The 22,094-nt window shown below is 41.8% G+C and overlaps 3 protein-coding genes across 3 annotated transcripts; 2 read left to right on the forward strand and 1 right to left on the reverse strand.

The window, feature by feature from the left end:
- The first annotated feature begins 658 nt into the window (after positions 1-658).
- On the forward strand, positions 659-4,816 carry bnip1b (BCL2 interacting protein 1b). The gene is made up of 6 exons (XM_035177903.2): positions 659-815; positions 2,056-2,148; positions 2,265-2,356; positions 2,984-3,091; positions 3,334-3,452; positions 3,587-4,816. Exons 1-6 carry the CDS (start codon positions 732-734, stop codon positions 3,781-3,783), a joined length of 693 nt encoding a protein of 230 aa, XP_035033794.1. The 5' UTR covers positions 659-731; the 3' UTR covers positions 3,784-4,816.
- LOC118122476 lies at positions 4,721-16,240 on the reverse strand. The gene is made up of 7 exons (XM_035179194.2): positions 15,945-16,240; positions 15,009-15,133; positions 14,270-14,480; positions 9,852-10,026; positions 8,032-8,174; positions 6,520-6,731; positions 4,721-5,717 (listed from the first exon to the last, which is right to left on the reverse strand). The coding sequence occupies exons 1-7, from the start codon at positions 16,071-16,073 to the stop codon at positions 5,387-5,389; spliced, it is 1,326 nt and encodes a 441-aa protein (XP_035035085.1). The 5' UTR covers positions 16,074-16,240; the 3' UTR covers positions 4,721-5,386.
- Positions 16,241-16,325: 85 nt separating this feature from the next.
- Positions 16,326-20,981, forward strand: htatsf1 (HIV-1 Tat specific factor 1). The gene is made up of 10 exons (XM_047343427.1): positions 16,326-16,511; positions 17,133-17,297; positions 17,999-18,218; positions 18,421-18,468; positions 18,570-18,724; positions 19,084-19,247; positions 19,366-19,462; positions 19,541-19,630; positions 19,949-20,086; positions 20,279-20,981. The coding sequence occupies exons 2-10, from the start codon at positions 17,133-17,135 to the stop codon at positions 20,819-20,821; spliced, it is 1,620 nt and encodes a 539-aa protein (XP_047199383.1). The 5' UTR covers positions 16,326-16,511; the 3' UTR covers positions 20,822-20,981.
- Positions 20,982-22,094: the final 1,113 nt, after the last annotated feature.

Here is a 22,094-nt window from a genome sequence, read left to right on the forward strand (position 1 = left end):
ATACCATTTGTCAAATTTGTGTAAATGTGTTGATATTTACAATATTTAACATGACGCAATGTCAAAGAAATAAAAACTAGAGCCGGACAGATTTATCGGTTAGCTATATAAGCTAACATGCTAACATGAAAATGTTTTGTTTTTACAGAATAAACAATGCAGGTGTACATTTATTTCTTTATTTTATACAAATCTATGCTCTATGTTTACATTTTACTTGGAAAAAAATCATGTTTATTTTCTCAATTGAAATTCTATAGGGTGAGTTGTTTATTATAAAGTCTATGATTAAACTGAAATACATCGAACTTCAATTAAATCTTTTCTATTTTATATCAACTAGCTCTAATGTAAAAAACAAACTCAGAGACAAAGAGTTGAAGCTCACATCACTTACAAAGTTTAATATACAAATGTCCATAAGCAGCAGAAATGAGATGAATACAGTTTATGATAGTTCAGGAAAAAATGGTCAGAAAAGTATTTTGAATTTACTACTCACTGTTTTTATCTTAAACATATTTGTCATTATGACTTTTTAATGATTTTAAATGAAATAAAGACTATCAGGTCCTTACTTTGTTTCCCTCTTTCCTTCATTGAGATTATTCCTCTTTTTAATTCAGTTGCATATAAGCAACAATCTTTCTCTATTTACCACCGTCTTTGGTGCGTCGCCTTTTAGCGGATCGCCTTGTTTTGTCCGTCCAGCTTGCCGTACAATAACAAACATGGCGTCTTCTGCGGATGTACACGTCCGCATTTGTGGCCAAGAAATAATAAAATATGACCTGGAGATCAAGGCTCTCGTTCAGGTAACATGCGAAAACGTGTTGTTAGTCAGCTCAGGTTTATTTAGTTTCTACTGGTGTCGGTTTTATTCAGGAAAACAAGAAGCTAACGCGAACTGAACCGAACCGAGCTGAACCGAACTCGACGACAGAGACAATAACGGAGTGAAAATCGTCTTTTCATAATCGTGATAATTGAAACGGTGTTTAACTTGATTTGCTCTGCTCGTTGTCATGTGTGTGAGAGGTTTCTATAGGTGTGGAAACCAAACTCACAACAAACGTAATAGGTAAACAAATTAAAAAAAGATAAACCTGATGTGTAGAAATAAAACAATTATGCATTTATTAATAAATTGTTGGATCAGAAACTGCTTCTCCTAGTACCTGACTTGATTCTTCAAGGCTTTTTATTTAAATGCAGTTAGATATGAGATTATAAATCTACAACTAAAAAGCTCTTCCCAAATTTATAGCTGAATTTGCGAAATTGAAATAAGTGGGTACAGCAGAGGAATATTAGGAGTCAAAGTAGTATAATTATTCAAGATAAATATTAAAACCTATAGAATCTTTATGGACATCATGTTGTTTATATCTATATTTCAACTCACTAGAAATATCTATTAGAGCTCAAGCAATCAGGAGGTTTTCATTTTTGTCATTTCCATCAAAACCATTTAACAGTTTTAAGATATTTATCATTTCAAATGTATTTTAATAAAAACGAAGAAAATGTCATTGTAGCTCTCAAGTGAAATTGTTTTTCTAGTTTTCTTTAACACTCAACGTCATATCTGTGGGTTTGGGTCAGAAGACAATTTCAGGTTGAGCATTTTTCAGTATTTTCTAAAATTGATTTTTATTACGAAATATTTGTGGAGATTTTAGGACATGACAAACTTTATCTACTGTAGCGTTGTGTTGATTACTAAGGAAAAATAATGAAAAAACAGCTGATCTGTTCAGCACAGTGTCAGCTATTAGATAATTAAACCTTCTACCAGGAATCATTTCAAATTCTATTAAGTATAATACAAATATACTACTTAAGGTTTGTGATTTGATTATTCTCATCGTTTTACCATTTATAAACAAAATTGCATGTACACAAGTAGTATAAGCATTTTATGTTTATTTGATTTGGACATTTCATTTATGTAATTGTTTAACAGGCCGATGCTCAATGCGTCCTTCCACAGTTTGAAAACTTGAACCAAATTATAAAAAGACAATTCATAACTTTTACATTTTTACTTCTTAGGACATCAGGGATTGTCCTGGACCGCAGTCTACTCTCAAGGAGCTCAACTCTCAGGTCAAAGAGAAGTTCAACCAGCTCAGGCTCAGAATACAGGTCAGTATCAGCAGCCTGCTGCTTTACGTCTGGCAGAATTATTATATAAGATCCAAACAATTTTATTTGATGCGATGTGGTGATATTGTTGCTTTTGTTGTTGTTGTTATCGTCAGGATCTGGAGCAGATGGCCAGAGAGCAGGACAGAGAGACGGAAAGACAGGCCATCCAGGCAGAGACAGAGAGTCAGAGAAGGCAAATGCAGAGGTGAATTCACACACACGCGCACATGCGCACACGCACACACACACAAAATAGCTTGTGTGACATCAACCATGTTCATTATCAACTTCACTAAAATACCAGCGTTTCTTCCAGTGATGAGTTGAGTGAACTGAAACTGGTTTGTTTCAACACGTTTAAATTCTGCTTGGTTATAACCTCTCTTTGCGCATTGCATCAGGTTTGGCTGTTTCTCAGACTATTGAGACAGATACATAACTTTACCTGATTAATGTTTGTTGGTAGAATCTCTCTCTATATATATATATGGGTTATTATGCTACTGTAAGCTCATAGTTTCTGTCAGTTAGCAACAACAACAAAATTCACTTCCTGTCTGGATTTTTCGAGCAATCTAGATAAATATACAAAAGTCTTTAGAGCAACTATTTACATTAAAGGTTTCTTCATTTTCTAGTTAATTTAAAATGTGCAATAAATCTGTAAATAAATAGAATTCGTAAAGAGTGAACAGAATAACACACAGTGGCCTGGGCTTGTTGGGGTTAAACAGCATGTACAACATCATCTGTAAAAACAGACCAGATAAGATGCAGAACACTAAAAAAGCTGCAGTCCTCATTGGGTTATTGTTTTGTCTGTGGATTCCAGTAACCAGACAGCGTGGAGGAAATCTAACCTGGCTTGTAAACTGGCCATAGACCACATGGAGAAAGACGAGCTGCTGCTTGGAGGAGAAACCCCCGGCACCAGACAGAGGTAACAGCGGTTTTCCTGAGACTCTACTGTACGATATTGATTCAATCAGCATCATAATTTTGAGTTATTCATATTTTTCTGCCAGTGGGATGCTGTGTTACAGGTGACAGGAAACATAGATTGAACAAACTCCCACTATGCAAAGAATATGATATTTAAAACGTAACAATATATACAATGTTTCCCTAACCCTGAAAGCAATAAACCTGCATCACCTGGTATTGTGCATGTATTTATTTTAGGAAGGCGACTAAAGAAAACATCGTGGAAAACAGCAGCAGCATCACGGACAGTCTGATGTCTATCAGCAGATTGATGTCTGAACAGGTGAAGCAGAGCGAGGACACCATCGGCACACTGGGTAAAATACTGAACTTTGTCCATTGTGTTTGTAAACATGTGTGTACAAAAGGTTAATCCAAATTGTTCTCTTCTGTTTCCATCTCTCATCTTTTAAACCTTTAATACCTCTACTCCTCCCTCTCCTCGCCACAGCCACTTCCTCCAGGACGGTGCAGGAAACCAATGAGGAGTTCAAAAGCATGACAGGAACCATCTACCTGGGGAGGAAACTGATCCTCAAGTACAACCGGCGGGAGCTGACGGACAAGCTGCTCATCTTCCTGGCTCTGGCGCTCTTCTTCGCCACCGTCCTCTACATCCTTAAGAAGCGCCTCTTTCCCTTCATCTAGCCAGCCGGCCGGCTCGGTCTGTCACCTGCTTACAACAAGAATGTTTTCCAGGTATTTTACTCAGCAAGGCGTTAACTGGCAGGTATGAGATTAAACGTGGACTCCATGGGGAGATGGAAGCAGCATTGAAACTGGAATAATGCAAATAGAAACTGTGCCAAGGGAAAATGTGTTTCATTGGTCAGCAGCCGAATTTTTGTGGATTTATAAAACTGGTATGATGGGTGTTGTTAGGTTGACTTAAGAGTTAGGAGCACAGCAACTATAACTGGCATTATGAGGTTTATGCAGCCACAGTGAGCCTCGGCATGCTTCAAACAAACTTGATCCTAGCTATTGTTTGACACACTTAAGGCTTAAACTTGTTGTAGCCTGCTGTAAGAACGCTGTCGTGTTGTCTTTTTGACAGTTTGTACAATTTTGTACAATCAGGCTACTCTGAGGCCCTCGTGGTGACAGGAGGAGAAAAGAGCTTCAAGAGAATTGTAATTGTATTTTGTAAATTTGAATTTCACACCTTTGCAAACCTGAGAAGAAGATGTGGCATGAAAAGGGCACTTTGAAGCATAATACTTTATCTGGTCTTCAGAACTAACCAGGAGTCAGGGCTATAGTTTGCACTAACCTTTGTTTTGTATACCTATTGTCAAATTACAGTCTGTGCGCCTGTGTGTGTGTTCAAGAGAAAAGGTGTGTGTTTGTCTGCTGTTTCAAAGACACTGTTGTTGCAGAGTTAACCTTGTCAGTGACTATTTGTATGTTTAACAGAAGTTTGAATAAAGTTCTATATATACAAAATATGAAGGGCTATGTTGCTGTGCTGTATTACCACTAGATGGCAGAAAACCCAATGATTTATCACCACCAGAGACACCACGCTGTGAATGTGTGTGAAGAACCATTAACCAGTTGAACAAACACACGTCTTTCCATCCTGTGACGATATTGTAGCTTGTTTAATTTCAATCAAAACTGCTTACAAATGTGTTTTTTAGATTCATTTAAATAAAAACTTACAAAACATAGCTTGAAACCTGGGGTCTGTATGAAATTTGTGATTGTTCGAGTAGAACAAGAAAAAAAAATACATATTTACTACACGCCATACCCGAAGAGTGCTTCCCTTCCTGCAGACGACACCCTGATTGTCTACAAGAGAAAGTTTGATTGTGTTTGCGCTGCATAAAATAACAATGCACATAAATAAAAATAAAACACAGACTTAAATAGGTAGAATACTGACTTTCAGCTGCACTTGAGCTAGAAACAAACTCCCTGTCGTGTTTACTTGTGTCCGTCGCTGCAGGATACAGCCGCTGGGGTTTACTGTTATGTTGAAGTGAGGTAGATCATTGGTTTTCAAACGTCAAGAAAAATATTAAAAGCAAAATACCCAACAGATTAAATAAGTTATGTTGCGTTGCTTTCACCAGCAAAACTACACAGAATACTTGAATACAACTACCACTACGTTTACTCATTCTACTGCTAATATAATAGTAATAAGTGCATGATCTTTGTATCTGTGTGTACCCTGTCTGCACATCTGCCTGCACATCTGCCTGCACAGCTGCCTGCACAGCTGCGTGGTTAACCTGATGCTCTATGAGGCAGTGACATTGGTTTTCTCAGACACTGGGAAAACAGATTCAGTCGCGTTGTCGATCACATTGAGCCCCCTCCTCCTGTCTTCTGGTTCGGCCGCCCTGATTGGCTGCTGCAGGGGTCCCTGAGCAGTGATAGGCCTAGGCACGGTGGGTGGCGGAGCGGTGGTGTTCTGGAGAGCGTCCGATTGGTTGAAAGAGCAGGTGCCTCCGAAGCTTCTGCACAGCGAACCCCAGTGCTGCTCGCACTGCCCGCGCAGCCGCCGACTGACCCACGACCGGACCTCGTCACCACACTTCAACAGGAAGTTCACCAGCTCCACGTACGGCCTGGAAGGACGGGCACACACGAGAATGAGATGCTGTTTGGAACGTGTGTCGGATTCCAAAACACTGTTTGTTTGTTTGTAGGCAAGATGACACAACAATGTCTGAACAGATTTCCACAAAACTTGGTGGAAGGATGCGTTACGAGTCAGGGTAGAACCCATTAAACTTTGGTGTAGATCCAGGATCTTTTTAACATTTTCACAGATTTCCCTGGGAATACGGTAGTTGATGAAAGATTTAGATAACTAATATCTAAGTGTGTGCAATTTGGTTTAGCTTGATCGAATTGGAGGGGACTGTTGGGCCTTGGTGGAGGGATGAACTTTACTGAGTTACCTGGTTAACAACGAGACTATTCTCACAGAACAGAGGATACGTCGGCTTTAAAGTCACCAACATTAAACGACCTGTTAAATATGCAGAAATTTCAATCATAAGGGAAAGGTTTAGCAACATTGATTACAGCTCAGGTGGGTTTCTCTTCACTCGTTTTTATGTGTAGTTCGATTTGTGCTTGAAAAAACTTTATGTGGAAAATACAAAAGAAATCTCTGAGAAAATTGTTTTGTGTCTGGCTGAGGTAGAGAAATTGGTTTGGTCATAAAAGCTTAGACTGGCTCTGTAATCCCAACAACACCGTGAGCTGCTGCTCATAACAGCATAATCAAATAATTGAGTCATTTCTCCTCTCAATGAACAGCAAAGATTACTGCAACTTTCACTGAGGCCTGTTTCACTGATGCTTTGGAAGTGGCCGTACAAGTTTGCTGTTTATTTGTTAACGTGTGTGTCTCTATCTCACCCTGGAGGAAACATCAGGTGGAACTGGACCAGGCTCCCCGTGGTGTCCATGTGGTCCCTCAGAGCCAGACAAAGCTGGTGTTTGGAGTAGCACTCTCTCTGCAGTGAGAACACCATCTCTTTCACCGCTGAGCACCGGCGGCTCACACAGCTGAAGCGCTGCCGCAGTCCCAGCGCCATGCACCGCAACGCATCCTTCACAAAGGACTTACCCTGGGAGGAAGAGGAGGAGGAGGAACGAGAGGAAGAATGAATGGGACGTTTCTCATGGCATATTGAGCAGAGCTGCATGTTCTGTCATTATCTCATAGACTACTATAGAAACTGACTTCTTTTTGCAACCAGTGGAGTTGCCCTCTGCTGCTCAAGACGATAAAGGTTCTGCTCTTCTGCTTTGGCTTCACTTTCCAGAACCAGAGTCGACGTCCATTGTTACATTGAGTCTTTGATTTACTACTAATCAGCTTCTCTCAACTACTTTCTCTCAACTCAAACAACAACAGCTGCTCTAGTTCTTGTCAGTCTGTTGGTTCAATATCATGTTAATAACCTTGTAGTGCACATTTGTTTAATATGCTTTTTATGTGCATATTTAAGATGCTTTCACAGGCATTGATGGATCACTGAACTGACTGGGCACAGGCCGAAGGGCCCTGGGGCCCACTGGGTCCGGGGGCCTCAGGATGAAATGACAAATTAATGTAATGACTACCAAGAAACTGAAGACCACTGAATTTAGAGATGGACGTCATGACCGCAAATGATGCCAAAGCATCTTGATTTCCCTCTAGTGGCTGGCAGCAGTATAGGTCATAAGCCTCCTCCATGTTAGCAGATGGGACATGGGTCAAACTAAAATGTCAAAGTACACGTCAAATAGATTTTTCTCAAAGATGGTTTCTGTCATGTCAGAACCAATGATGTATGTTCAAGTGTATAGAACCAGTGTGAGACGTCATGATTGACAGCTGAGACTGACTCGGGATTGGTCGAGCGCGTGTATCAGTAGGACCTCGATACCACGGCTCCACCCCCTGATCGCGACTGTGCAGACTGGCTCTAAATGCGGAAGATGGCAGTGACACAAAACTACCACAAAAAACTATATTTGAATCTCAGGGGACAGTATTGTTTGTGACTGTGTGGATCTATGTTATATATCCAGCACATAGTCACATACAGGTCCTCACTGAACATCACCCACTGTGCCTGTTCCCACTGGAGACACATTGCATCACTCTCTCACACTTCTATTCTAGTGAAGTAGACAAGCTGTTCCCTCTCTCATTTCACTCCCCCCGTCAGTTTACTCTGTGACCAGTGCCATGCATAACTATACACTGCTCACTATGCAACAAACATTCCTCACAAATGACTGTAATGACTGAGGGGATTACACCGAATACGGACATGCATCTGGATATGTCTTATCTGAATCTGCCCTTAGGTTTCAGGCGTGTTTTCAAGTATCCGAGTGTGCGGAAGGAGGTCGGACCCTCGCCGTGCTCCCCACCTGTGAGTCGTAGCGCCCGGCGTTGTGCAGCAGGGTGAGACAGATGTGGTGCAGCCCTTGGATTTCACAGGAGTTGTTGTTGAAACACTGAAAGGTCCCACAGCCGACGTCCCCTGAGCTCACCAGGCAACTCTGGATCTCCGCTGAGAGACATGGAGACAGAGGAGAGAGTCTCCCACATATTTACTGCTGTGCTGATAAATGTTGAATTCTTTCAGACGACACTGCGGAACGTCGCACATCAGGAGGACACCAGTTTAAAAGAAAGGAAATCAACAACCTTGTCATTAAGCATCTGTGACATCAACACACATGAACGGGGCCGTCTTGTTGATTTCAATTTTCTTTTCAGAGAAGCTCAAACTTGGTTTTGTTTAGAGCCAAAGCGATTAATCGATTCGCTGAAATAATCAGACAATATGAGCCTTTCACAGACACGTCGTCATCGGTGTTGATGTTTTCTGATGTGAAAACTTTTATTTTCACTTTTGTTTTCTTGTCAAATTTTCAAGTTCTACATATTTTGTTCGATTTCAGTTTTCTTTCTCTTTTTAGTTATTTATCATAAAGTTTACAGTTAAATTGTAGAATATCCAGCCTGGGTTGAGTTTGATAATGACATCTTACGAATCATGTAAATGTTTTACTCAGGATCCCAATGTCAACACAACGGCTGTGGACGCCCACTTGACTCCAGGTACAACCATAGACTAATGAAAGAGAGACCAGGGTTCTGACTGTAATCAAAACCTTTTTAGTTTATCACACTGCTTTCGTGTGAGGGCACAGAAATGAGGGTGTGTGGTAGTATTCATATTTCACAGGCTACACTGCAGCGGACAGCAGGGACCAGGGATCGTCCAGAGGAGACAGTGAGACATTAAACTGTCCAACATCAGTGATGCACAACCAGGCTTTTACTGAGCTTCAGATAGTGTTTGAACTGGTTATTTATCTGTTTGTCATATTTCAACTATTCCATTCTCTGTTTTTGATTGTTTTCTGATTGTCTGAGCACATTAATGCCACTGACCCTGAGAAGTCAACATGAGACTCATCACTTCTAGTCTGGACTCTTCATTTGCAGTTAAACTTTGACCCTCATTAGTGCCGCATTGTGTTGTTGTTGTTGTTGTTGTTGTTGTTCCTGCTGCAGTTGCGGGTCTATATGCTGTGGTTGTGGTTGCTGCAGCTCGTGCAGTGCAGCCTGCAGGCGGCTCAGCTCCGGGCCGGAGCGCTGCAGGCACGGAGGGAATGTGCTTAAACAGGATCGAGCTGCCCGGAGCAGCGCATTGAGTTACAAGCCACCGACAGAGCCGGACACCCTCTCTCTCTCTCTCTCTCTCTCTCTCTCTCTCTCTCTCTCTCTCTCTCTCTCTCTCTCTCTCTCTCTCTCTCTCTCTCTCTCCACAGCCCGGCCCGGCACGACCCGGCACGGACCGACGCACGGCCGCGGCCTGTGGCTGCAGTTTAATACAATTGCAGATTGCACAGAGTGAAAAGCAACTTTATTCTGAATGATGGAAGATGTGTCATATGGTCACTTTACTGCGCACACACAAGAATAATATCAGTATACAACTGAGACTATTATAACTATTCAATATTGATATTATATCCAAATGACATGAGAACGTATATGTTATTATCAAGGCTGCAGAATATTCATCCAGGTCACAAAGCACTTTCCTTTGCAACCTGGTTTCAACCCAGTATCTGACAGTAAAAGACTAACCACAGCCTGCAGTATGTCTGCAGATCCCTCAGCTGTGTGTGTGAACTGTGAACGCGTGCATGCAGTATGTGCATGTTGGACTCACCTGTGCTCTGCAGGGACAGTCGTCTTTTGGCCTGACTCGCATGTTTCTCCAGGACATCCTGCGGGTCCACGGTCAGCAGCTGTTGACAGACCAGCAGCAGCAGGAGAAACACCCGGACCAGGTTCACCGGCATGTCTGAGACCAGCTGAGTCTGCATGTGTTTAGTTCTGTGTGTCTAGCTGCTGTTGTCTTGTTTGTGTTGTTGGAGGGAAGTAACGGTACCAGGAGGAGGAGGAGGAGGAGGAAGAGGAGGAGGAGGAAGAGGAGAAGCGCAGCCTCGAAGAAGAGTTTCCCGCAAACAGCGTGTGCTCGGCATGAAGGCTGTTATATAGAGAGCTGGACGGAGGTGCGCGTTCACGACGGTGTGAGTGAAGGGAGCTGATGTCAGCCACCAATCACGGCGCAGCACCGTGAACGCGCAGGAAACTATAGGGCTAAAAGTTTATCATTGTTGAGAGATGAGTATTTTTTATTTGAGTGAACAGACTGATTGGAGATTGTGCTTTTTCAGGATTAGAATTACTATGGATATTATTATCACACACACACACGCACGCACGCACGCACGCAGCGCACGCACGCACGCACGCACGCACGCACGCACGCACACACACACACACCTACCTACTTTGTGAGGACCAGCAAACATGTCCTCACAATGATGGTATTGAACCAAAATTGGCCAATACATAGATAACTATAGATAATCATTCAAACACACACACACACACACACACACACACACACACACACACACACACACACACACACACACACACACACACACACACACACACATTAGATAATTGCATTCATTCAATAACTGAATGACGGATGTAGGAGAGGAAAGAGATAGAATGGGCCAAGAAAATAAATCACACACTCACAAACTCCCCAAATGTGAAAATGTTCTTTTGTGCTGAGGTCTTCCTGTTCCTCTGGGGTATGTGGGGGTACGTGAAGGTCAACCACTCAAGACATCCGCACTCAATTAACCCTCCACCCAGTGTGCGTGTGTGTGTGTGTGTGTGTGTGTGTGTGTGTGTGTGTGTGTGTGTGTGTGTGTGTCGTGTGCGTGTGTGCGTGTGTTTGAGGGTTAGCAGCTGCTTTCTTGGCAGAGAGACGTGCAGCGAGGAACGTCTCACACTGAAACAGAGAGCAGGAGAATGTGAAGAGGCTCAGGTTTGCCAGATTGTTGGAGAGCGTCATTCCTGTAAACTTTCATTTTACAGGAATGACTTACATCATGTTATTCTAACGTACTTTTATAAATAAATAAGTTATGCCTTCAACATATCCATGTTTTACCACTTTCTAACAGGGCATCATTTATGAGATGTACCTAATGGGTCTTATAATTCAATTGCATACTATAATATAAATTTTAAGTTATCTATTCGGGAAAAAAGTTGGGTCTTCAGGTTGTTTAAAATGTGTTTGACCTCTTTACTCTAATCTTGCAATGTTAAAGAAAGGGAAATGGCTACTTCCCTGACCCATGGCACATCCTTCCTACAAGTTCCGTGGTAATCCATCCCGTGGTTTTTCTGTAATACTCCTAAAAAACAAACCAACAATCAAACGAGCAAGCAAACAAATACAGGGGAAAATATCCCCCCTTGGCGGACGTAACTAAAATCTATGCACACTGGTTATTAAATCTGAATTGTAATTATGAAGGTATAACATATAATGTTAACTATGTTCACCAATTCAGTTCTGCAGATGAGGCTGACTGGAAAATCGTTTGTGCATTAGAACAAATTGAAAGCTCGATTTGACCTTATGTTGCTGTTGGATGAGAAGTTCAATGTAAGTTATTTTCAATTAATCATCTGGGCACCATTAATGGGTGTAATCGATTTCATGGTAATACAGCCCAAAAAGTTTTTGAGACCTTTCAGTCCAAACCACAAACGTGAAAATAGCTAAATGTCGTTAATTGAAATGTGTCTTTACAAATACACACACACACACTTTTCACATTTTAAAATCGGTTGGAGGGCTTTTTTTTGTTTTCTTTCCGCAACCTTTCCCGCTCATTCTGCTTCAAAACAACATCCCACAGCTTCCCTCGCACAACCCCTGGTGACCACCCACACAATGACCCTTCACCCGGACACCAAACACACACTATTACTCAAACAGACACACTCACATGCCCAAAGCGGCACACTAGTGTACATGGACAACACTGTGCATACAGCGCACACGTGGGACCCTCTTGCACTCTTGTTGTAAACAATATTGTACACGTCGCCCTCTGTGTGTGTGTGTGTGTGTGTGTGGACATATAGATCAAAGTCATAAGTATCTGCTTTGTGATAACTGATCCGAGGAGGAAGTGTTACCACAGCTTTTGGGTTTGTACACACTGTCCTCACATGACTGAACCCTGAAGTGCTCAGTTCACCAGTTTGTATTGTAAGATGCAAAACTTTGGACAACTTGACTTCAAAGCTGATCCCTAACCCTAACCCTGTCCATTAACAAAAACTATATAAGGATCAATAAATGTATTTATTTTTGACACAGTTGCTGCTCAAAAGCATCAGTCATTTGGTCAAAGGTAGCTTCAATGAAACAAGGTCGTGGTGATGTCTACAGATCATTAAAGAGTCTCCAGGACTTTCTCTTTGAAAAGCTGCTGCTGAGTTTTGATGCTTGAAGCGACAGTTTATGTATCATTGGTGTCATGTAAATTATTTTATAAAGTTATAAGTTAGTTATAAAACACAGTATTCATTTGTATCTTATTTGATAACAAGATTATTATTAATTAATAACTTAATAAGACTTTTGCATTTCATTTATCGATCAGTAAATGGTCAAAGGTCACTGAATAATTAAATAAACTCATCCATCAATTATATTCTAAACTTCAAAGCTCCATGGTTGGACGCAAACACACACGTGGCATTGCATTTACAGACACATAATATTTGTGTTAACATATAGACCCGTCTGCTGCCAATAACAAGGAGTTAAATCAATATAGTTGTGCAATGTGTGATGCTGCGCACAAAAACACTTACAACTGACTGAGGTCTAAGCCTGGATTGATTGAGGCTTTGAGAAAATACAAATAAAGTTCCAAAGAATCAAAAAATAAATCAAAACATTAAACTACTACAACTACATTAAACTAAATTTTGCAGCCCGATACAGGAACAACACTTTACAGGTGAAAAACTGTTTAAGGTCAATGTGTAAGACTTACATTGCATAAAAATGGTTTAAAGTGAAGGGCTGGTGGTATCTCTGACAAAACAGATCGAAAACAATAGCTGGTTGACAATTGCCTTGTAGCTGATGCAGTAGATACGACATCAGTGAGATCACTCTTTGCAGCTTCAGACTGTTAACCTCATGTAGTAATACAGCTGCTATTTGTTCTGCAGATGGGTCATGTACTGTAGTAGTGGCAGCAACAGCAAAACAGTAAAGAGGTTTTTCTTCAAAATATCAATGCTGAATACTGCTGGATTCTGCAAATCAAGAACAACAACCCCACCTGGTGGTAGTGTTTTGCAATTCTGGGCTCTCCTCTGTTTTCACTTCAGCAAAAACAAAGTTATTGACACCACTCAGAGGAAATGATTGACTGTGTGTCTGTCTTTTCACAGAGTATCAGAATATCTTTAATGATAAAAGCCCAAAAGTTAAAAAAAGGATACAATAAAGAAACAGAAGACAGAGAGGAACTTGATATCAACTGTGTTTACTAAAGAAGAGATGCACAAATACTACTACATACTAGAAACACGCACAAAAAAGGAAACCTGAACAACATAGCTTCACATGAATTTCTTTCAATAATCCAATGTGAGATTTGCTAGGAGCCTGTAGACACGTGTCTAAGTAGTTGGAGGGAACCTGCTGGATCTTCTAATCCTCCAAACTGGAAATAAAACATTCCACTGACTTCAGTTCTCAGTCTGAATCAGAACAGACAAATATGAAAGCTTAGAGTCAAAATCATTTTGGCAAATACAAAAACAATCAGTGTGAAATTTATAATATATAACACTCAAATTAAAATCTTGCCGATGTCACACATAAAAAAAAACGTGAGCAAATTATTCAAAACACAGTAGTCCAGGTTTGTGCAGTGTCAGTGTAACTTCTCCAGCTGTATCTTCATGCAGGAGACGAGCGATGAAACAACCCCTGATGCTTTTTTGAACATTTTGAACACAGCAACATTCCTGACTCCCTGAATTAGACAACATAGCAGGAAACCACCTCATCCTCCTCCACTCCCTGTGATGCTGCACCTTTCAAAGGGCTAACACAGCCATACTACATTGCATGTAGATCAGCATATATGCCTGCAGTGAGAGGGAATACAGATTTCTTTACTGTATCTCTGAAGTGTTCTCGAGACCGTTCTTGAGTTTTTTTTTAACCGGACCTCAGGGGGTTTTGGGGCCCGATGCAGACGGGGCCTCCTGCGGTTCTGTCGGTTCACACGGTGCAGAGTTAGAACTTGAGGTGTTCTCCTCCTTCCTGTCCCCTGACAGGAAATCATGGATGGCTGTTTCTATGTGTGGTCGGAAAGTGTGGTTCATTTTGGGGTCCACAACCTGCGTGATGATCCTGTCAACACCGGACTCCAACATACCCGATCTAAAAACAAACAAACAAACAGGATTTACATCAATAAATGTAATGATAATGATTGAGGATTTTGCTATTTGCATTCTGACTAGACCAGCAACGGTTGCTCTATTGATCAAGAGGTCAAAACTAATTTCATAAGCAACAGTACTTGGGGAAGAAAATACATATATTAACTGATTGTTTTAAAGCGAAAACACCATAATCCATACTCATTGAAAACATGTAAACAAGACATTTGAAGACGTCAGTTTATGAAAGAGATTTTCCCACTGTTTTCTGATGTTGTATAGACCAAATGATTATGTGATAATAGAAAATAATCAACTAATTAACCAATATAATAAATAACAACTGATCAGAGTTCTACTTCCAACCATCCTAATCTTTACTCTTTTGGGCATTCCCCAATCTGTGGACTAGTGTGTAAAGTGAATAGAATTATTCTAATATATTCTAAATTCAGAAAGAACATTGTTATTTCTTTACACTGTGAACTGGACATTAAATAAGTCAAAGCCTGAAGGTCCCACTCACTGAACAACACTTTGCCTCAGTCCATTCCTCATCTGGTTCTTGTTGTTGGTTGGGTTCCAGTCTTGCGTGCTCAGGTGCGACGTGACAAAGTTGTCCACTTTTTGTCGCAGGTTCTGATAGGCAGGCTGGGAGCAATGACAGTGACAACATTGTTAAGACAAAGCAGCCAGAAGCAAAAGTTTAGCAACCCCTGGGGCGAATGGCATTGGGTTAATTTTTAAGAAATAAGTTGCAAATACAAACAAGACATAAAAAATGAGAGAAAATAGACTTTCTGCAATTGTTTTACTTTTAATTTTGTGAATTTAGAAACGTTGGGAAGTCGGTTAATATCAACACCACAGCTTGCAAACACAGTGAAGTCCACTCAGGGTATTTCTGTTCTTGGAGTCAGGAGGTTTCCATCACTCTTCATGCAGATCACTTCTCTTTTGGGTTGTTTTACACAAGATCCACAGATCACACATGTTCAATGCTATAGATCAACGTGGATGCTCAGGTTTAACTGCCTGTTTTCAGTTTCCTGATTGATTGAGTGACATTAGCTGATAATCAGTGGAATCCATCCATCCCCTGAACATGTAGTGTTACCTGCTCCTCACTCACCAGGGCTGGATATTTCCAACTTGCATGTGCCACAGCCAAAATGAGGCCATGAAACCCATTGATAGGTTTTGAATTTACTTTATTGACCCTTTTCCACTTAAGAAACCCATCAACAAATATGTAAACAACAACATATTTAGAAACATCCCGGAGACTTTAGCACACAGCTCCACTTCAACAATAAGACAGACTGGGAAATCATCCTGTATCTTATATTTGATCTAAATTATACTAACAATGAAGATAATATTCAAATTAACGGGTTAATCAAAGAGTGGATCTAAACATGCTAACATTAGCTTGTAGTCTGGCTGAAGTTAGCTGCCTTACCTTCGTATCGACGTCGGCCAGACAGTCCCGGCGGAACTCGTCGAACAGCCCCCGGTTCTTCAGGTGCTCCACGATCATGGCGATGAGCTGCGGGTCTCCCGGGGGGAGGTTGGACGGACCCTCCGCCATGTCAAACACACCCGGGACGCGCTGCTTGAAACGTGAGCTACACGAGAAGCTAGTTTAGCTTAGCGAGGCTGTGGCGGTTACAAGAAGAAGCGACGGATTCTATCAACTCTCTGACAAACAGCGGGTGGAGTTAGCGTTCCGCCTTGGTGTCAGGCGCTAGCTGAGAAACGGTAGACGCTGCACTAGAAATTAAGTGCTCAAACCCTCACATTTCACGCATGCGCGTTGGGGATGTAACCCGGAAGTACTTCATTCAATGGTTGTCGCGGAGTCGGAGGGAAAAACGTTAGCATGCGATGAAATAACGTAACTTACAGAATAAAACAATTAAAAAAACTCAGACTATACCATCTGAATAGAGGAAGTTCTCCAGGCGAGGGGAAGGAGCTCCGCTAGTTTCCGCAGGTCTTGGTTTAGCCTGGAGTATCCGCGCTGAAGGTAACGCTAACTAGCTTATGGCTGCTAACATTGACTAACTGATAACTGCTACTAAAGCTCACAAGTACAGATTTTCAAATGCCACCAACGTGCAGCAGTAAATTGCTGCGGACCCACAACAACCCTGTGACAATGGACTGCGGGTTTGCATGTGTGTTAATTAGCTCGCTATCGTTGGGTCCAGCTGTCCGATCCTATAAATAACAGCATGTTGAGTTCAAGCGATCGGACTGGACCGTGCGTACACATGCGGGATTGACCAATAGCGTGTGTGAACAGGTTCTGTGTCAGAAGCTGCATGGATATTGTTTCATCTTATAGGTTAATCCAATTATTGTTTGTTTTTGCTCGGACAGAATCATAGGTATTCATTATCCTGCTTTGAGCCACACACTGACCTTCTCTCTTAAGTTTGGTTGCATGCACAAATACTTGTTTACAAAACCTATGATCACAGAGGAATCCTTGCAAGACTGTGAGAACTTCACATTGCAACTACCTCTGAAATGTTGCGTAGAAAATGGCAAAGAAGGATATAGAATCATCACTGCTTCAGAGTAATAGACATGTCATGTGTAATAATGTATAATATTTCACTGACATTTCTCCTGCTTGTTGTAGATGAGTGGTGCCTCAGATGCCAACAAAGAGTTTACGGAGCAGCTGCGGCTGCAGGAGCTCTACGGCCAGAAAACCGGGGCCGGCCCTGACCCCTACACCTACACCGACCCAGAGGACGGGACTCCTTACGACTGGGACCCTGAGAAGAAGGCCTGGTTCCCTAAAGTATGAACATCGCTACCTCTCGGTTTATGTTTTCCCACAGTACATTTCATCTAAAGCCTCTAAAGCCCTGCATGTCTGCTCCCTCTTGCTGCATTTTTTTCTTATTGTGGCTGCAGCTTTCTAAACACTGGTACGTACAGTACTGTGCAAGAGTCAATGAAAGTTGCGTGAGGGTGTTTCCAAAAATAATGACTTGAATAGTGTTTTATTTATCTCATTTATGTAATTTATACAAAGAAAACGTCAACATTGCTGTTTAATCATCACCAGCCCCCCTAGCTACACTACTCACAGTCTTTCAAGGTACTTGGCTGCTAGTTTGATGCTGTGTCAGTGTCTTCTGTTTTGTGTAATCCACAGCGTTGAGATTGAGGCTCTGTGCTGGTTGCAGGGCCCTTTGTTTGTCTTGTGTTGCTGTCGATTGAATTTGGGAGTGATCATATGCTTCCCTGCTGCTACTACGTGATGGATAGGATTGTAAAATTTAAAGGTCCTGAAACATGTAGTAGAAAAATACATTTATTTTTATCATAATTTGTTATTAATGGTATGAAGGTTTTGCTTATCGAACATCTGTCAGTGATGAATGCACTACTGAAGGTTTTGGGCCTTTTAAAGCAATAACCTTGAACAGTTCTATAATTTGTGGCAAAGAGCCAGTTTCCGTGTTAATGTTAAGCAGGTTTGCTTTTTTCCCCTAGATAACAGAGGACTTCATCGCAGCCTACCAGGCCAACTACGGCTTCACTAAGGATGGAGAACAGGATCCAAACAATGCTGCAGTGAGCAGCACTGGTCCAGCAGCCCCTAAAACAGACAGCAAGCCCTCAGAAAAGCAGAAAGCAGGAGATGCCACTCAGAATCCAGACGAAGAAGACACTGCAGCCAAGGAGAAAGGGGAGAAGAGGAAAGCAGAGCAAGGTAAAGTGATATTTATACACAGACGTGAAGGAAAGCAGTGCAAATTGAAGTTCTAGTTTTTTTAAGATGTACGCTTATTGGTGTATAATTTCTCCTTTCTCCCCATCTAAAATACCAATTATGTTTAGTTTTGGATAAAGATGTAAATGTATAATTTCAAAGTTTAAGTTTGAAGGCTTTTCCCCTTTTTCTGCACATGTAGGATGGTTTGATATTGATGACAACAAAAACACCAACGTGTATGTGTCAGGTGAGTCTCGCTAACATTTTTTCCTCATTGTCAAGAAGGCATTCGTCCAAAGACTGTTTATCCAATCTCTGTCTTCTTCTCTCCTCATCTCCTTTCCGTAGGTCTGCCCCCCGACATCAGCAACGAAGAGTTCGCCGAACTAATGACTAAGTGTGGAATTGTGATGCGGGATCCCATTACTGAGGAGTACAAGGTCAAACTCTACAAGGACAAAGAAGGAAATCTGAAGGGAGATGGCCTCTGCTGCTACCTCAAGGTTAGTCTTTTAGTTTCCACTTCCTCCTTTCCACGTTTGTTCGCATGATGGGGAATTCATCCTTTGCCCATCTGCATCGGCACGTGTTAGAATATGTAAATACACCCAATGTTAAACAGAAGTACTTGTTAGTCTGTCTGTTTTTGGACTGTACTGTATCTGGCCTTAAACTCACACACTTTCCATTAAATGCAGTAAAAAGGAATTTAGTGACATGACTCTCATGCACTTTCCGATGCTTTTGGTCCAAATAGATTTTGGCAACAAAAAAAAGTCAATAAGCAATATTAGCTTTAATGTGTATTCCTCTGTCTGACCAGCGTGTGTGTGTGTGTGTGTGTGTGTGTGATTTTCTGCAGAAGGAGTCGGTGGCATTGGCTATGCGTCTGATTGACGAGTCCGAGGTCAGAGGTTACCGACTCCATGTGGAAGCCGCACAGTTCGAGCTGAAAGGCCAGTACGACGCCAGTAAGAAGAAGAAGAAGAACAAAGATTATAAGAAGAAGATGCAGCAGCAACAGAAGTAAAGTCGGCTCCCTGTTCATTTTTATTCAACCTCCCACTTGCAGAGATCATCTTCACAAATAAAGACATATGACTGAGCATTTCTATCTGGTTCCTGTTTGTCTTTGTCTGTGTAGACAGTTGGACTGGAGGCCAGAGAAGAAAGGAGAATTGAGAAAGAGGCATGAAAAAGTTGTCATCATCAGGAACATGTTCCATCCCAGTGACTTTGAGGTACGGAGAAGAACACACATGCAACCACACATACTGTCTGTTGTGTGTGTAAATCTCTGTGATCTCGGCCTCTTTTAGGAAGATCCACTGGTGCTGAATGAGTATCGTGACGATCTGCGGTCTGAGTGTGAGAAGTTCGGGGAGGTGAAGAAGGTCATCCTCTTTGACGTGAGTTGAATGTCGTTAGTGATGTCTCAAAGTCATGAGATGCTGTCAGACATGCACTGATCTCCGGACACTTCCATGAAAAGGGTTGATGTGCTGTGAACAAAAAGACTTGATCTCCGCAGCTGAATTTATACGTCAAGTCCGGCCTCCTGCGTGTTTTTCATATGTGAAAGGCAAACACCTGAAAATGTCTGGATCCTATTTGACAGACATTTTCCGGAGTTTGTGTTTGAAAATGGCTATAGTAGAAGGTTTTGAATTTCCTATCAATGGCATCAACACAGAGCCTGTACATGGTTGTGATTGTTTGTGCTGCAGAGACACCCAGATGGCGTGGCATCAATCGCGTTCAAGGAGCCCGAACAAGCCGATGCATGCATTGCGTCGTTCAATGGTCGCTGGTTTGGAGGAAAGCAGCTGTCTGCCGAGCTTTGGGATGGAACGACAGACTATCAGGTACACCAACCAAAACTACAAATATCAGAAATACTTTGAGATTCAAGAGGGGAGGCACAGCCAAGCTCATAAAATAAGGTTAACCGCAACTTTGGGGAAAAATACGGCCACTGTCTGTGTTAAGGATTGCGATGCCGAATCACTGAAGTTCTCTACCTCCGGCAAGAAGTCATGTTCATTCTTTTTGCGCAGGTGGAAGAGACGACACGAGAGCGAGAGGAGCGACTGAAGGGCTGGTCAACTTTCCTGGAGACGGACGAACAAGGCAAGAAGAACAGCACCACCACCAAACCTGCAGAGATGGACACTGCCACAGAACCTACAGAGCCCTCCGACCCAGCGGAGCCCAAACAGCACCCGGTGACAGCAGAGCCCAAACAGCACCCGGAGACAGCAGAGCCCAAACAGCACCCGGAGACAGCAGAGCCCAAACAGCACCAGGAGAAAGCGGAGCCCAAACAGCACCAGGAGAAAGCGGAGCCCAAACAGCACCAGGAGAAAGCGGAGCCCAAACAGCACCAGGAGAAAGCGGAGCCCAAACAGCACCAGGAGAAAGCGGAGCCCAAACAGCACCAGGAGAAAGCGGAGCCCAAACAGCACCCGGAGAAAGCGGAGCCCAAACAGAACCCGGAGAAAGCGGAGCCCAAACAGAACCCGGGGACAGAACCACAACCGGAGAAGGACCTGGACTCCACAGACAGCAGCATGGCAGGAAGCGATGATGAAGAAGCTTAGTTATTTACATGCACAACTTTGGTCTCCATGGCAGCCAAGTAGGACAATTGAGCTTGAGTGGACTGCTGAAAATGTCTGTGTCGATCAGGGGAGGAGCAATGTGGACAGTATGAGCTGTTTTGTTATGTAGAATAATAAAATAATGATTTTTCTCCTGTTATCGTTTTGGTTTGTATTGTAGTTAGACCTGCATTGTATAAGATGGTTTTCCTTAAACACACAACGCCCCTTTATTTCAGTTTGCTCACAGTACTGTGACCCTGAAATATCTATGAATTACAGAAGATAAGTGTATGAGCTTGAAACTTGTTGGATTTGAATTGTAGGAGGTGTTTTAGCTTCTGTTTATTACATTTATTTAAAATAACAGTAATATACTCGGATTTGTTCTAGATCATCTGCTCTTTATCCTTCCTCACCACTAGATAGCGCTGTAATCCAGCTTTTTCCTCTCTTGGTTGGTGAGACCTGTTCTTATAGAACAGTAGATTTGACTGGGAGGTCACTTTAGTACCAGAACAGAATTGATTGTTTAAGCAGCAGTTTTAAAGCCCAAAATATTTTCGCAGAAAACATCTTCTGTTTTCCTGACTCCTGATATTAAAGTCGTTTCAACATGACATGTATTTCATGTGGTTGAAACATACTAAACATGGCTCACATACTGTTTTCTCAAGAATAATCTTTATTTATTTGTAACGTAAATTATCATTAACATTTAACTTTTCTTTAATTTTGTAGTATTGTACTCCACTACTACTATTACTACTGCCACTATTACTTCACAGCTGTTGTTACATGTCACTGTGCAGATTCGGATTAGTAATATACATCGTTAGGTATTGAAACTTTGCCCCACTTACCCATTGTAATATTAAAGTGAGACCTTCTCATTATCACATCAATAACTAGAATGGTACTAAGTGAAACTCAAACCTCCACAAGGCCAAACAATCCAACACATGATTGTTTTGTTCTTACAGTAGAAATATAAAAGTAGAGGTCTGACATAAATGATTCATTCTTTAGCTTATAAAACATGGTTAAGAGGAAGAAAATGGATCCACTGATCTGCATCTACATCAACATTCAATGAGTTCCTCTCAGGCCCAGGCCTCATCACTCAACTGAGTTTGGGGGAAATTGATTTGGTAGTTTTTGTGTAACCCTGAAAACAAACAGACATGGGATGAAAACACAGCCTCCTTGTCCAAGGTAAGACAAACATATAAAATGTATTGGCCCAAACCAGGTTTTGAACTAAGGGCCTTTT

Source organism: Hippoglossus stenolepis, chromosome 15, assembly GCF_022539355.2.
Source record: "Hippoglossus stenolepis isolate QCI-W04-F060 chromosome 15, HSTE1.2, whole genome shotgun sequence".
Classification (NCBI taxonomy): Eukaryota; Metazoa; Chordata; class Actinopteri; order Pleuronectiformes; family Pleuronectidae; genus Hippoglossus; species Hippoglossus stenolepis.